This window comes from Erinaceus europaeus, chromosome 10 (genome assembly GCF_950295315.1).
Source record: "Erinaceus europaeus chromosome 10, mEriEur2.1, whole genome shotgun sequence".
NCBI lineage: Eukaryota > Metazoa > Chordata > Mammalia > Eulipotyphla > Erinaceidae > Erinaceus > Erinaceus europaeus.
Window position 1 is genome coordinate 110,559,453 of NC_080171.1, and position 17,530 is coordinate 110,576,982.

General features: G+C 41.1%; 1 protein-coding gene across 2 annotated transcripts in view; it reads left to right on the forward strand.

Annotated features, from left to right (window-relative positions):
* Positions 1-17,530, forward strand: part of ROR2 (receptor tyrosine kinase like orphan receptor 2) — a 231,687-nt gene that overhangs the window by 192,486 nt on the left and 21,671 nt on the right. For both annotated transcript variants that reach the window (XR_009552137.1, XM_060200508.1), the window contains exons 3-4: positions 2,336-2,623; positions 3,583-3,613. Coding sequence is in view for 1 of the 2 variants with exons in the window: in XM_060200508.1 (XP_060056491.1) it covers positions 2,336-2,623; positions 3,583-3,613 (319 nt within the window). In the remaining variant the exon portion in view is untranslated. The remainder of the gene's footprint in view (positions 1-2,335; positions 2,624-3,582; positions 3,614-17,530) is intronic.

Sequence of the window (17,530 nt, forward strand, 5' to 3'; positions counted from 1 at the left end):
CTTCTCTTCCTTCCTTCCTTCCTTCCTTCCTTCCTTCCTTCCTTCCTTCCTTCCTTCCTTTTTAAGATAGAAACAGAGAGCGTGAAAGAGAACACAGTACTTCAGTGCTGTGGTGGCTGAGTTTGAACCTGGGTCGTGCACATAGCAAAGCAGCGCACTATTCAAGTGAGCTATTTCACCAGGTTAAGTGCTTTTCTTTCTTAAAATGCACTTCTCAGAAATGAGCCCAACCTCCTCGGGCTATTCTAAAGATGTGTCTACTCAGTTGCTGACTTGGCCACCCATCAAAGGTATAGGAGAAGCTGTTGATGTGAAAAAATGGAGAAGTTGCCATTTGCGCTACCATTCAGTGTAAAAAGATACTCTTTTTTTTTTCCAGTAGTATTTTATTTATAGCATTTTACTTATTTTTATTAGTGATTTAATAATGATTGACAAGACTGTAGGATAAGAGGGACACAATTTCACACAATTCCCACCACCAGAGTTCCATATCCCATCCCCTCCATTAGAAGCTTTCCTATTCTTTATCGCTCTGGGGGAAAAAAGATATTCTTGCGTGGCCCTCCTGTGGTGGTGCAGTGACTGGAGCTCTGAACATGCAAGTATACAAAAGGGGAACCATATCAACTCAGAAATGGTCAGGGCAGAATCTTTAAGGGTCAGTGTCCTGACCCATGCCTGCTCTAACTCAGTCTCCCTTACATCCTCCAGGAAGTTAATGAGACCCAAGAGCCATAGTTGGGTAATTTGATAACATCTCAAATTTACAATTTTCAAAATTGATTTTATTCAAATCTCCTAATGTTTTGTTCAACATTAACTCCCTTTTGGAAGATAGAAACAGGCCGGGGGTCTGAATCAACCTGCTAATGCTAAAGCCCACATCCAGCGGAGAAGCAATTACAGAAGCCAGAACATCTACTTTCTGCACCCCAAAAACCATTTTGATCTATACTTCCAGTGAGGGAGAAGTGATAGGAGGAAGAGGCGAAGAGGACTGTGAACTTCAGCTCCGTCAGAACCTGGAAAGAGGGAGTCAGGTGGTAGCACAGTGGGTTAAGCACACATGGCACAAAGTGCAAGGACCAGCTTAAGGATCCCAGTTCCAGCCCCCCTGGCTCCCCACCTGCAGGGGAGTCACTTCACAAGTGTTGAAGCAGGCCTGCAGGTGTCTGTCTTTCTCTCCCCCTCTCTGTCTTCCCCATCTCTCTCCATTTCTCTCTGTCCTGCCCAACAATGACAACATCAGCAACAACAGCAATGATAACTACAACAACAATAAAAACAAGGGCAACAAAAGGGAAAATAAATAAATTAAAAAGAGAGAGAGAGAGAACCTGGAAAGAGAGAAGAGGAAAAAGGGAGGGACATTTGGATGTAGTAATAGGGGTTATGTGTGGCTTGGAAGGGAAGAGAGGACTAGACCTGAAATAAAAAGTGGGCAATTATGTACAAATGTAGACAGACAGTTGTAGAGATGGTAGTTAACCGGTGTCTGCAACCTTAGGAGAACTGCTGTGGCTTGCAATGGAAGGATTGGGGATTCAGAACTCTGGTGGTGGGAATGGTGTGGATACCTCTGTTGACATGTAATTTTGTAAATCAATATTAAGTCACTAATAAAATAAAAAGAAAAAAAATTTAACTCCCTTTCTTCTTAGTCATTATACTGTCTCTTCTGCCCTCTTAGAATGTATTAGCAACTCCACAATCATTGCTGAGGGATATTTGTGGTCATTTATAGGAGTGCTTGCAGCAGTGGGCATGTGGTATTGCTCTGTGTGCATGATCTCAACTGCTGTGACCCTCTTCCTGTCTCCATTCATACTGGACACGAGTGTCTTTCTCCAGATATGCTTATTCCTGCCATTCACACATGTACACCTTTTCCTGGTCATTTTGATGTTTAAGATGTCCTGCAGCATGGTTCTAAGTCTAGTGTTACAAGTTCAAGAAAATCTGATTTGCTTTATGGAAAAAAGTCTGCATCTTAGTAGGTTAATTAAGCTTTGGAAGAGAGTTATAGCCCTGCTCAGTGTAAGAGTTACAATGAGGTCCACACATGCAGAAATTCACAAAAACAAGGCTGTGTATGGATTGATCATTTGACGGCAATGCTGTGACCAGAGCTTGTAACACCCTGTGTTTCTCCTTGGGAACAAGAGCTCAGTTCCATGTTGGGAACATGAAAATACACAAAACGACCCCCTGTAATAAGAATGGTCTGTGAAGATGTGAACACATCAGTGCCTGAGCCGACTCCAGGAGCCCTGGAGCCCTTTCTTCCACCCCTCACTGAAGGTGTCTCTTTTGTGACATTGCTCCTTTGCAGGTTACTTTCTGAATTTTCTGGAGCCAGTGAATAACATCACCATAGTCCAGGGCCAGACAGCAATTCTGCACTGCAAGGTGGCTGGAAACCCTCCTCCCAGCGTGCGGTGGCTAAAGAATGATGCACCGGTGGTGCAGGAGCCACGGCGTGTCATCATCCGGAAGACAGAATATGGCTCTCGGCTGCGCATCCAGGACCTGGACACAACCGACACTGGCTACTACCAGTGCGTGGCTACCAACGGGGTGAAAACCATCACGGCCACTGGTGTCCTGTTTGTACGACTCGGTGAGTCGGGCCAGCCCAGGCTTGAGGGTTAACAGATAGGAGTGTTTTGAAGCTGAACACACACAAGCCAGCAGAGAGGAAATTTAAAAAAAAAATGCCCTAGGGCCTTTCCATTGTGCATATGAGGTCCTGGTTTAAACCTGATACCCATTGACTAGCAATGAAAAATGAAAAAACATGCACAGCTGGAGTAGTCTGTGAACCTGGCCTGCAGAAAATAATCTCAGAGCCCAGCTTGAGAGTTCAAAGTTGAGGATGGGGAAATAGAGTAACGGTTATGAGAAGACTCTGAGATCCCAGGTTCAATCCCATATAACACCATAAGCCAGAACTAAAAAATGCTCTGGTCTCTTTCTCTGTATCTACCTCATTAACATAAAATATTGAGGGGAGAGAGAGAGAGAGAGAGAGAGAGAGAGAGAGAAAGTTGAATTGGAAAGCTATGCTTCAAGAAGTCATTATTGCCACTAGGGGGCCAGGGGGTTAGGTCCCAAGACTGACCTGTGGGATAGGCACTTACCTGTGAAGCACCCTGTCCCAGTTGAGAGGTAAGTTAAGGGTGATGATAGTTCTGTACTCTGCTGTCACAGTCAGTGATTGAATTATGTGGCAGGAAGAGATAGGTCTGTCCCCTCTCAGCCCTATCATACAAACGCCCAATATTTCTGTTGTTTATAAGATGTATCTTGTGTAACAAGGCAGGAGAGAGAGAGAGATAGAAAAGGCAGCAAAAACTCTAAAAGTATCTCCCAATGTCTCTGTAGAAACAGAGTTTCATTGTGGCTTTTGCCATTCCAGGCATATAATCATGGGTAAGAGCAAAGCCCAAGGCCGAAGACAACTCACCACAAATGAATACCCTGGGCTGTGGCCACCTTTACCGTTGACTGGGTTGGAACAAAGTCACTACCAAATCACGAAGTATTAATAACTTGTCTTCTTTGTTTTTATCTCTCTAGGTCCAACACACAGCCCAAATCATAACTTTCAGTAAGTATCTGCTTTCCCCCAAGCCATTTTCTCCTTCCCTGAGGGTTTCCGTTATGTAAGAATCTGGGTTTTAAATCTGGCAGAACCTAGGTCTTTGCCGAATTTTCTCGAAGCTGGCCGGACTTCACACAAGGATGGCAATGTGCTTGGCTTGGACTGGAAAATGGTAGCATTTTCCATGTTTAATATAAGGGAAAAATGTCACAACACAAATACTGTTATTTCCTTACAAGACCACTGAAAGAAGCACAGACACGTAGACAAGGTTGCTAAGGCGGCCAGGAACCTGACTGGACCAAGGGCATTTGCAAAATATAAAATGTATGCCCATCCAGTCTTGGCGTGATCTGAGTTCTGAGATCCACTTCAAAGATGAGACTGAGTCTCAGAGCCTGCCTGCTGGCTTATGGAGCTGTGGGAATGTTCTGGCAGTGAGATCAGTCTGTTGTTCTTACAAAAGCCTCTGCCTACTGGGTGTGTCCCTTCCTGGGGAGACTCATCTCAGGGTTTGCCTGGATTGTCACTCTGCACTTGATAATCACTATTTCTGTTGTTTGTATTAGAAATAGCTGTGGCTAATTGAATTCCCCTAATTTTCCAGACAGTTCCAAATAGTGACACAGAGATGAGTTTAGATGCCTCGGTGATCTTTGCTTGTTCATTTCTCCTAGAGAGAGAGGGGTGGGCAGGACCCCCTCCAAATTTATCAGGCACCACAGAAGTAGATTTTTTTTCTTTTAACTGTTCAGTGTTAAGCAGTGGCACAGTTTTCTCCCTGATTCATACCGAGGACGTAAATAAGAAATTGCATCCAGGATACATCTATAAGGTCTTGCAAAAAGTATTAGTCATGTTCAAAAGATGAATTACTTGCTTTGCTTCTTTAATTTGACTTTCCCTAAAAATTATTTATAGGTAATTTCTATAAATATTGATAAAATGAACACATTTAGATATTATACATACTGTAAATGTATACAACTTATCAAATATAGTCAAATAATTTTTTTTTACAAAATATTTAACAATGGCTTCATGTAGATTTTCTTCTCATTTTTAAAGTCTGGATTACATCCATGCATTTGTGCTACAGTTCTGTTGAAGTAAACTCTTACTCTGTTTCATCCCTTTGACTTGAGCTGTTGGATCCTGATCTTCATAATCATATGTATGTAACAGAACAGGAATTTCTTTTTTTTTTTTATTGGAAATATTGACAAGACCATAGGATAAGAGGGGTATAATTTCCACACAGTTTCTACCACCAGAACTCTATACCATCCCCTCCCTTGATAGCTTCCCTATTCTTTATCCCTCTGGGAATATGGACCCAGGATCATTGTGGGGTGCAGAAGGTGGGAGGTCTGGCTTCTGTGATTCCTTCTCTGCTGAACATGGGCATTGGCAGGTCGATCCATACTCTAAGCCTGTCTCTCTCTTTCCCTAGTGGGGCAGGGATCTGCGAGGTGGGGCTCCAGGACACATTGGTGGGGTCATCTGCCCAGGGAAGTCTGGTTAGCATCATGGTTGCATCTGGAACCTGGTGGCTGAAAAAGAGTTAAGATATACTGCAGAACAAATTGTTGACTAATCATGAACCTTGAGGCAAGAATATTGCAGATGAAAATTTGGGGTCTCCTTTTTGGAAAACATTAGTAGGTCTATTTAGGTATATTCCAAGGGGCCCATGACTTTACTAGTTTTTGCCTGCATCTGACATCTAATATACAGGTGGACCCAAATATGTGAAAGTATATAAATACTGTTAGCTGTAAATCCCATCAATTGATCTGGGGTCCATATTCAGCACAGGGGCCTATGTAACCTCTGTATCCTGTAGGTCTGCGTTCATATTCTGTGGTCACAGCTAGGAACATTCCAGGCTGCACTAATTTCAGGACCCATCTTCCTTGGCTAGTAGGTAGAGTATGTTATCCAACCCCTTTTCAGAGACTGGGACGTTGCTACCGTTATTGATCCACATTGAGGGCAAGGTCCTATAGGAGCTCACAGAGGGGTCCATTATGTTGTTCCTGTTGGAGATGACCAGTGACAGTGGCTAGAGAGATCTGTTAGAGGTCTAGGCCCATCATGTCTGTGTGGGAATCCCAGGACTCCCTGACTAAGGCCCTAGGTGATGGGGTGGCTAGTGACTAAAGAGTCATCATTAAAGTGTGCCAGTCTCTTGCCCTTACTCAGCTTTTGTAGCCCTTACTTTGCCAGACAAAGTTAGCTTTGGAGTGATTGAGGGACATGTAATAGGAGGTAGGTGAGAAGGGTATCTAGGTCTAAGTAGAAGCTATTTCATTAGGTAGTTTATGGTGTCTTTTTAGGTCCTTCTACTTGCTTGCTTCATTTATTGACTCACTGAAAATTATTGTGCACTTTTGCTTCAAGGTATATATTTTCTCCTAACTTATGGATTCAGGTACATATGCCCTATCTCATGGGCTCTGGCGTATATCTAGGTTTTGAGGTTTTGTTAAGAAGTGCACCACCCAAAATGGAATTAAGGAGTCCTGTGAGCTAGGAAAGGCCTCACCACAGTAGTGGAGCTGAAGAATTCATTCCGTGTGTGAAGTCTCTGAACACAGTCCAAAGCGAAGCATGCCGAGGTGGTTCTGGTTGCATTGATTAGGTTGGGATCAGCAGATGCAGTATCAGTTGATATGAATTGAGAGAAGCATCCAGAAAAGTGAGTCCCACCCTAGAGGCTCCAGGACTGGGAGGTGTATGGGCTTTATGGAGAAAGGGGAAGGTTCCTGCTGTCTTAAGGGTTTAAGAAGGCAATAGATAGTTATTGCTATAAGCAAATTATTTGGCAATTGGGTTAACTTTGAAAACCCCTTTGTTAGCTTTTGCTATATCATACAAGACCTCACCATAATTTATGTCCTTTTATGTTGTTTACATATAGCTGTATCTTATAAAGTAATGCCACCAGTTGCTTCTGTTCACCCTGGTCCAAGCTTTTAGGAGATTTAATATTTCAGAGAACAAGTCATTATTAGAAATGTATTAACAAATTGAGCCCACTGTTAAAATTCAATCTGATTACCGACTTGAAGTCCTAAGTTTGTAGACTGAAGGAACATATACTCAGCTATGTTCTATGCAAGAAGTTTGAGACATTTGATCCATTTCCCCCTCATATTAATTAAATAGTGATTTGTGAGACTGTAAGTTAATGGGAGTGTATATTAACACCATTCCTGTCACTAAAGGTCTGTGTCTCCCCTTCCCACCCCCTGCCAACCAGCAAAACTGAACATCTACCCTCACCCTCCACCCAGAGATTTTTACTTTGGTGCCCTACTCCACAGAGCAGGGATTTCTTGATGTTTAGTGCATGTTTGTACTAGCTTTCACATTCTTTTAAATATTTTTAATATAAATGATATTATTATTGGGGCTGGATGGTGGCTCCTCTGGTTCAACAGGCATGTTACAATGTGCAAGGACCCAGGTTCGAGCTCTCAGTCTTTACCAGCATGGAAGAAGCTTCACGAGTGGTGAAGCAGTGTTGTAGATATGTCTCTCTCTCTCCCTCTCTCTCTCCCTCCCTCTCTCTCTCTCCCTTCACTTTTGATTTCTGGTTGTCTCTATCAAATCAATAGAGATAATACCAAAAATACCCACTTTTTAAAAAATGATATTATTCTCAACATGTTTAATTAACAGTGTGACTCATAGCTCTTCCATCACAAGCTTATGTGTCTGAGCACTGTCAGCCATTACTTTTTCAGTATCTGTGATGACTTTACAGAAGATAATAGCCACAATAGCTAGAATTTCGTCTGTGTTTCTATTAGTATATATATTTTTTGCCTCTAGAGTTATTACTGGGGCTCAGTGCCCGCACTACAAATCTACTGCTCTTAGAGGCCATTTATCCCATTTTTGTTGCCCTTGTTGTTGTTGTTATTGCTGTTGTTGTTGGATAAGACATAGAGAAATCGAGAGGGGAAGGGAAGACAGAGGGGGAGAGAAAGACAGACACCTGCAGGTCTACTTCACTGCCTGTGAAGCGACTCCCTTGCAGGTGGGGAGCCGGGGACTTGAATCAGGATCCTTGTGCCTGTCCTTGCATTTTGTACCATGTGCGCTTAACTTGCTGCACTACCACCCAATCCCCAACTTTAATATATTTAATTATGTAGAGAAATATACTTACCTACTGCTAAGGACATAATAAGAAGGTATCTGTCGGTGGGCGGAGCCAAGTTGACAACTTACAAGCAGCGGCTGGCTTGAGCTCCCAACAAGCAGCAGTTTGTGACCGGGGATTCTCTGGATAGGGTAGGATACTGGGCCATTAGCAGGAGGGTGAATAAGGGGTCCTAAGGGCAAGACCACTCTTGGGTTAGAAAACAGAGGCCAGTGGGAAAAAGAAAGGAAAACTCTTGATTATTTTTGAAGCTCACCCTTCCCCTCACCCCAGAACCACTACTAGCAGGCTCCCTGCTGAGCTATTTTCTTTACCAAGATTCCTGGCTCACTAGGGGTGTCATTCCAAACCTGTCCTTTTTGTTTTTCTTATATCTCTCTCTCTCTCTGATTAAGTGGCTGGAGCTCTATTTGAGTGACAAAATACTTGACCTGGGAAAGACTACCTGGAGGCTTTTTTTTTTTTTTTTTTGGATACTTCTTACAATAGACTGTCTTTGCTCAGGCAGCCTGCAGCCAGTCAGGAGCAGTCCAAGCTGCAGACTGACTGTGAGGGATTTTTACTCTATTCTATTTTATTATTACTATTATTATATACATGTTTCCCTTTTGCTCCCTTCTTCTTCAGTTTGACCAAAATTAACTGTTGTTGTTTTCTTCATTGCTAGGTGACTGCCTGTCCTATCCAGTGTGAGAGGAACTTGTTTATCTCTACCTCTTCCTTCCACTCTCCTTTCTCCCTCCTCTTAGCTAATTAAAAAAAAAAAAAAAAAAACTTTCACTGCTCCTTTTTTTTTTCATTCTTTTTAAAAATACTTTATTTATTTATTTTTTATTTCTTTATTGGGGATTTAATGTTTTACATTGGACAGTAAATACAATAGTTTGTACATGCATAACATTTCCCAGTTTTCCATATAACAATACAACCCCCACTAGGTCTCTGTCATCCTTCTTGGATCTGTATTCTCCCTACCCACCCACCCCAGAGTCTTTTACTTTGGTGCAATATGCCAATTCCAGTTCAGGTTCTACTTGTGTTTTCTTTTCTGATCTTGTTTTTCAACTTCTGCCTGAGAGTGAGAAGTTTCTGACTTATTTCACTTAACATGAATTTATCAAGGTCCATCCAGGATCAGCTGAAAACGGTGAAGTCACCATTTTTTTTTTATAGCTGAGTAGTATTCCATTGTGTATATATACCACAACTTGCTCAGCCACTCATCTGATGTTGGACACCTGGGTTGCTTCCAGGTTTTGGCTATTACAAATTGTGCTGCCAAGAACATATGTGTACACAGATCTTTTTGGATGGGTGTGTTGGGTTCCTTAGGATCCCCAGGATTCCCAGGAGAGGAATTGCAGGGATTCCCAGGAGAGGAATTGCAGGGTCATAGGGTAGGTCCATTTCTAGCCTTCTGAGAGTTCTCCAGACTGCTCTCCACAGGGGTTGGACCAGTTTACATTCCCACCAGCAGTGTAGGAGGGTTCCTTTGACCCCACAACCTCTCCAGCATTTGCTGCTGTTACCTTTTCTGATATATGACATTCTCACAGGAGTGAAGTGCTATCTCATTGTTGTCTTTATTTGCATTTCTCTGACAATCAGAAACTTGGAGCATTTTTTCACATGTTTCTCGGCCTTTTGGATCTCTTCTTTGGTAAATATTCTGTCCATGTCCTCCCCCCATTTTTGGATGGTGTTATTTGTTGTCTTGTTGTTGAGTTTGGCAAGCTTTTTATATATCTTGGTTATTAACCTCTTGTCTGATGTATGGCATATAAAGATCTCCCATTCTGTGAGGAGTCTCTTGGTTTGGGTAGTAGTTTCTTTAGCTATGCAGAAGCTTTTTAATGTTATGTAGTCCCATAGGTTTATGCTTGTCTTTGTAATTAGATTCGTTTCATTGAAGATGTCTTTAAAATTTATTCAGAAAAGAGTTCTGCCAATATTTTCCTCTAAGTATCTGATAGTTTGTGGTCTAACATTCAAGTTCTTGATCCACTTGGAATTCACTTTTGTGTTTGGTGAAATATAGTGGTTCAGTTTCATTCTTCTGCATCTTTCAACCCATTTTTTCCAATACCATTTGTTGAAGAGACTCTGCTTTCCCCATTTAATAGTCTGAGCCCCTTTGTCAAAGATTATATGTCCATAGGTGTGGGGGCTTACTTCTGGGCTCTCAGTTCTATTCCACTGGTCAGTCTGTCTATTCATGTTCCAGTACCAAGCAGTTTTGATGACAATGGTCCTATAATACAATTTGAGATCTGGGAGTGTGATGCCTCTGGTTCTGTTCTTTATTCTGAAGATTGTTTTGGCCATTCTAGGTCTTTCCTGGTTCCAGATAAATATTTGTAGCATTTGTTCTATTCTCCTAAAAAATGTAGTTGGGATCTTGATGGGGATAGCATTCAATTTGTAGATGGCTCTGGGTACTATATTCATTTTGATGATGAACTATATTCATTTTGATGAACATGGAATTGTCGTATGCTTTACATTGGTTTGTTCTAGCCCTCCCCCGCCAAGAAAATTGGATCAGTCCTATTAATTTCGCTGGCCTGCTTGGCCCCGCCCCAAGGAATCCCGGGAGACGGTTCCTGAGTTCGAGAGTGACAGAGTTCCTGAGTTCCTGAGTACGAGAGTTCGAGAGTTTCAGGGTTACAGAGTAAGAGAGAGTTCCACAGTGGAAGAGTTTCAGAGGGTTCCCGAGTACGAGAGTTCCTGAGTTCCTGAGTTCGAGAGGGCAGAGTTCCTGGGTTCCGGATTTCGAGAGTGCCAGAGTTTCAGAGGGTTCCCCAGTACGAGAGTTCCTGAGTTCCAGAGTTGGAGGGTTCCTGAGTTCGAGAGTAAGAGAGAGAGTGCTTGCGCCGCCGCAAAGAGACAGCAGAGTTCTGTTTGGTGATTAGTTTGTCCTAGTTTATGAATCGTTGTTCCTGAATAAAGAAATACAGCTTCCCTGCCCAGCCGTTGTCTCCGCGTCTCTGTTACCCGCCGTGAAGCAAGCCAGCCCAGCAAGAGCCTACAAATTTTAACAACATGGAATATCTTTCCACTTCTTTGTGTCTTTTTCAATCTCCTTGAGTAGTGACTCATAATTTTCAGTATACAAGTCTTTCACTTCTTTGGTTAGTTTTACTCCTAGATATTTTATTGTTTTTGTTGCTATAGTAAAAGGTATTGATTTCTGGATTTCAATTTCTTCTAACTTAGTGCTTGCATAAAGGAATGCCACTGACTTTTGAATGTTAATTTTGTAGCCTGACACCTTACTGTATTGCCTAATGATATCCAAAAGCTTCTTGCTGGATTCCTTAGGTTTTTCTGTATATACTATCATGTCATCTGCAAATAGGGAAAATTTGACTTCTTCTCTTCCATTCTGTATCTCTTTAATTCCTTTCTTCTGCCTGATTGCTATGGCAAGAACTTCCAACACTATGTTGAATAATAATGGTGATAGTGGGCAGCCCTGTCTAGTACCTGATCTGAGGGGAAGTGCTTCCAGTTTTTCACCATTGAGTATGATGTTGGCTGTAGGTTTGCTATATATAGACTCCATTATCTTCAGGAATTTTCTGTCTATTCTCATTTTTTGTAGTGTTTTGATCATAAAGGGATGTTGTATTTGTCAAAGGCTTTGTCTGCATCTATTGATATGACCATGTGGTTTTTGGTCTTGCTTTTGTTGATGTGGTGGATCATGTTGATTGTTTTGCATATATTAAACCATCCTTGCATGCCTGGGATAAACCCCACTTGGTTATAATGAACAATCTTTTTAATATACTGCTGTATATATCCGGTTGGCTAGAATTTTGTTCAATATCTTAGCATCTATGTTCATTAGAGATATTGGTCTGTAGTTTTCTTTTTTGGTTGTTTCCCTGTCTACTTTTGGTATGAGAGTGATGCTGGTTTCATAGAAACTGGAAGGGAGTATTCCAGTGTCTTCAATCTTCTCGAAGACTTTTAAAAGTAGAGGTATTAGTTCTTCTTTGAAGGTTTTGTATAATTCATTTTTAAATCCATCTGGTCCTGGACTTTTATTTTTGGGAAGATTTTTGATAACTGTTTCAATTTCTAGCTGTGATTGGCCTGTTCATGTTATCTGCTTCCTCTTAGTTTTGGAAGTATCTTCTCGGACCACAGTGGTGTAAAGCTAACATTTAACAACAAGCAGAAAATTTCTAAAAATCACAGAATTTGGAAACTAAACAACATACTGCTTAAGAGCCGCTGGGTCAGAGAGACACTCAAGCAAGAAATTAAAATGTTCCTGGAAACAAATGAAAATGAAGACACAGACTATCAAAATATTTGGGACACTGTTAAAGCAGTACTGAGAGGGAAACTCATAGCCATACAGTCACATATTAGAGAACAAGAAAAAGCTCAAATAAACGACCTTACTGCATGCCTTTAAGGACTTAGAGGAAGAGAAACAAAGGAACCCTAAAATAACCAGAAGGACAGAAATCACTAAAATTAGAGCAGAAATAAACATCGAAAATAAGAGAACCATACAAAAATATCAATGAAGCCAAATGTTGTTTTTTTTGAAAAATTAAACAAGATTGACATACCCCTAGCCAGACTCACTAAAAAATGGGGGGAGGGGGGAGAACGCTCAAATAAATAGAATTGTAAATGATAGAGGAGATATCAGAACTGACACCACAGAAAACCAGAAAATCATGCAAAACTTCTATGAAGAACTATATGCCACCAAGCTAGAGAATCTGGAAGAAATAGAAGAATTCCTAGAAACAATATGCCCTTCCAAAACTGAACCAAGAAGAGCTATAAAACCTACATGCACTAATCACAGGCAAATAAATTGAAATATTTATTAAGAATCTTCCCAACAACTAAAGTCCTGGACCAGATGGCTTCACAAGTGAATTCTACAAAACCTTCAGGAAACAATTAATACCTATACTTTTAAAGCTTTTCCACAAGATTGAAGAAACAGGAACACTCCCTTCCACCTTCTGTGAAGCCAACATCACCCTGATACCAAAAGCAGATAGGAACACAACAAAAAAGGAAAACTACAGACCAATATCTCTGATGAACATAGATGCCAAAATATTAAACAAGATCCTGGCCAACCAGATACAGCAGTATATCAAAAAGATTGTTCATCACGACCAAGTGAGATTTATCCCAAGAATACAAGGCTGGTTCAACATACGTAAGTCAATCAATGTCATTCACCATATCAATAAAAGCAAAACCAAACACCACATGATTATCTCAATAGATGCAGAGAAAGCCTTTGACAAAATCCAACACCCATTCATGCTCAAAGCACTACAAAATATGGGAATAGATGGGAAATTCCTCAAGATAGTGGATTTCATATATAACAAACCTACAACCAACATCATACTCAGTGGACAGAAGCTGAATGCATCCCCCCTCAGATCGGGGACTAGACAGGGCTTTCCATTATCACCATTACTCTTCAACATAGTATTGGAAGTTCTTGCCATAGCAGTCAGGAAAGAGAAAGAAATCAAAGGAATACAGATTGGAAGGATAGAAGTCAAGCTCTCACTATTTGCAGATGATAAGATAGTATACATAGAAAAACCTAAAGAATCCAGCAGAAAACTACTGGAAGTTACTAGGCAATATAGCAAGGTTTCAGGCTACAAAATCAGTGTAAAAAAGTCAGTGGCATTTCTTTATGCAAACACCAAATTTGAAGCAGAAGACATCCAGAAATCACTCCCATTCACTGTTGCAGCAAACTCAGTAAAATACCTATGAATAAAGCTGACCAAAGAAGTGAAAGACTTGTATACTGAAAACTATGAGTCACTATTCAAGGAAATAGAAAGTGATACCAAGAAATGGAAAGACATCCCATGCTCATGGATTGGAAGAATAAATATCTTCAAAATGAATATTCTCCCCAGGGGCATATACAAATTTAATGCGATATCCATCAAATTTCCACCAAGCTTCCTTAAGAGAATAGAACAGAAACTACAATCATTTATCTGGAACTAGAAAACACGTAGAATTGCCAAAACCATCTTAAGGAAAAGAAACAGAAATGGAGGCATCACTCTGCCAGGTCTCAGACTATATTACAAGGCCATCATCATCAAAACAGCCTGATACTGGAACAAAAATAGACACACAGACCAGTGGAACAGAACTGATAGCCCAGAAATAACCCCCCACACCTTTGGACATCTAATCTTTGATAAGGGGGCCCAAAGTATTAAATGGAGGAAGGAGGTTCTCTTCAATAAATGGTGCTGGGAAAACTGGGTTGAAACATGCAGAAGAATGAAACTGATCCACCTTTTCTCACCAGAAACAAATCAAAAAATCAACTCCAAATGGATCAAGGACATGAATGTTAGACCAGAAACTATCAAATACTTAGAGGAAAACATTGGTGGAACACTTTCCCACCTAAACCTAAAGGACATCTTTGATGAAACAAACCCAATTGCAAGGAAGACTAAAGCAGAAACAAACCAATGGGACTACATCAAATTGAAAAGCTTCTGCACAGCCAAAGAAACTATCACACAAAGAGACCCTTCACAGAATGGGAGAAGACCTTCAAATGCCATACATCAGACAAGAGACTAATCACCAAAATATACAAAGTGATACCAAGAAATGGAAAGACATCCCATGCTCATGGATTGGAAGAATAAATATCTTCAAAATGAATATTCTCCCCAGGGGCATATACAAATTTAATGCGATATCCATCAAATTTCCACCAAGCTTCCTTAAGAGAATAGAACAGAAACTACAATCATTTATCTGGAACTAGAAAACACGTAGAATTGCCAAAACCATCTTAAGGAAAAGAAACAGAAATGGAGGCATCACTCTGCCAGGTCTCAAACTATATTACAAGGCCATCATCATCAAAACAGCCTGATAATGGAACAAAAATAGACACACAGACCAGTGGAACAGAATAAAACTTAGCACCAAAAAAGCAAATGAACCCATCCAAAAATGGGCAGAGTATATGAACAGAACATTCACTACAGAAGAGATTCAAAAGGCTAGCAAACACATGAAAACTTGCTGCAGGTCACTCATTGTCAGAGAAATGCAAATAAAGACAACATTGAGATACCATCTCACCCTTGTGAGAATGGCACACATCAAAAAGGACAGCAGCAACAAATGTGGGACAGAAGAACGTTTCTGCACTGCTGGTGGGAATGTAAATTGGTCCAGCCTCTGTGGAGAGGAGTCTGGAGAACTCTCACAAGTCTAGACATGGACCTTCCATATTACCCAGTAATCCCTCTCCTAGGGATGTACCCCAAGGACTCCATAATACCCAACCAAAAAGAAATGTGTACACCTATGTTCGTAATAGCTAAAACCTGGAAGCAATCCAGGTGCCCAAGAACAGATGAATGGCTGAGAAAGCCATGGTATATATACACAATGGAATACTACGCAGCTATTAAGAACAATGAACCCACCTTCTCTGACCCATCTTGGATGGAGCTAGAAAGAATTATGTTAAGTGAGCTAAGTCAGAAAGGTAAAGATAAGTATGGGATAATCCCACTCTTAAACAGAAGTTGAGAAAGAATAACAAAGTGAAACTCAAATCAGGATTTGACTGAATTTGGAGTAGGGCACCGAAGTAAAAACCCTGGGTTGAGGGTGTTGGTAGATGTTCAGCTTTACCAGCAGAGGGGGGAAGGGGGGATGGGACACACAGTCTTTTGGTGATGGGAATGGTGTTTATGTACACTCCTATCAATTTGTAGTCATATAAATCACTAATTAATATATGAGGGGAAAATAGATTGAATGTCTTAAACTTTTTAAATCACAGACTGAGTCTTTTTAATACATAGGTGGTGCACCTGGTTGAGCGTACATGTTATAGTGTGCGAGGTCCCAGGTTCAAGCCCCTGCTCCCTACCTGCAGGGGGAAAGCTTCATATGTGGTGAAGCAGGATTGCAGGTGTCTCTCTGTCTTTCTCCCTCTCTGTTTCCCCCTTCCCTCTTGATTTCTGGCTGTCTCTATTAAATAAATAAATAAAGATAATTAAAAAAATTAGAAAAAAATGCATAGGCTGAGTCTTTTATATGGTGACACAGCTATATACAAATAATGTCAAAAGACATAATTTATGGTGATGTTGTTTATGATACAGCAAATCCTAACAAAGGGATTTTTCAAAGTTAACTCAATTGGCTAATAATGTGATTATAGCAATAACTATCTATTGTCTTTTTAAATCCTAAGACAGCAGGAACCTCCCACTTCCTCTTTAGAGCCTGTATTTCCCCCAGTCCTGGAGCCTCTAGGGTGGGGCTCACTTTCCTGCATGATTCTCTCAATTCATACCAAATGATATTGCGTACGCGGATCCTAACCTAATCAATGCAACTCAACCTGCTTCACTTCAGACTGTGTCCAGAGACGTCAGACATGGAATGTCAACCCTTCACCCCCTTACTCAGGTGAGACCTTTCCTTTCATAGAATTCTCTAATTCCATTCCAGATGGAATGGAATTAGATGAGACAGAGCATATGTTCACATGTATCCATAAATTAGGGCAAAATATATACCTGAAAGCAAAAATACACAAGTCTGTATTGAGTCAGTATCAAATTCATAATGAAATAGTGTCTACTTAGACTTAGATACCCTCCTCACCTACTTCCTATTACAGTTCTCTCACTCACTCCAAAGCTAACCTTATCAAAGCAAGGACTGTAAAAGTTGAATAAGGGCAAGAGACTGGCATACTTTAATGATGACTCTTTAGTCACTATCAGGGCACCCCATCAGCTGGGGCCCTAGTCAGGGAATCCTGAGATTCCCAAACAAACATTATGGACCTAGACCTTGAATAAATCCCTCTCTCCATTGTTACTGGTCATCTCTATCAGGAACAACAGAATAGACCCCTTTGTGGGCCCCCATAGGACCTTGCCCTCAACTTGGATCAACAATGGTAGAGAATGTTCCATCCTCCAAAGGGAGGATGGACAATATACTCTATGCTACAACTGAGGAAGATGGGTCCTGATACTGGGGCAGCTTGGAACGTTCCTACTTATGACCACAGAATATGAGCTCAGATCTATAGGAATGCAGAGGTCACATAGGCTCCTAAGCTGAATATGGGTCCCAGATCACATCAGATCAATGGGGTTTACAGTCAACAATATTTATACACCTTTCCTGTATTTCGGAGCTACTCTCTTCCCTGATTCAGCTTTCTGGTCCTTTTTCCAGCCATGACATCACCTCCCCAGACAATAATTAGGATCCACCTGCATATCAGATTTTAGGCTCAGGGAAAAAAAAGACAAAACAAAAAACCACTAGTATAGCCACAGGCCCTTTGGAGTATAACTAAAATATGCCTACTAGCTATCTACAAAATGGTGGGCCCCCAACTCTTCATCTGTAATATTCCAGCCTTTAGGTCCATGTTTGATCAACAATTTGTTTGGCTTTGTATGTTAACTCTTTTCAGCCACCAGGCTCCAGATGCTAGCATTATGCCGACTAGACTTCCCTGGACAGACAAACCCACCAATGTGTCCTGGAGCCCTGCTTCCCCAGAGCCCTTCCCCACTAGGGAAAGAGAAAGAAAGGCTGGGAGTATGGCTCAACCTGTCAACACCCATGTTCAGCGGGGAAGCAATTACAGAAGCCAGACCTTCCACCTTCTGCATCCCACAATGACCTTGGGTCCATTCTCCCAGAGGGTTAAT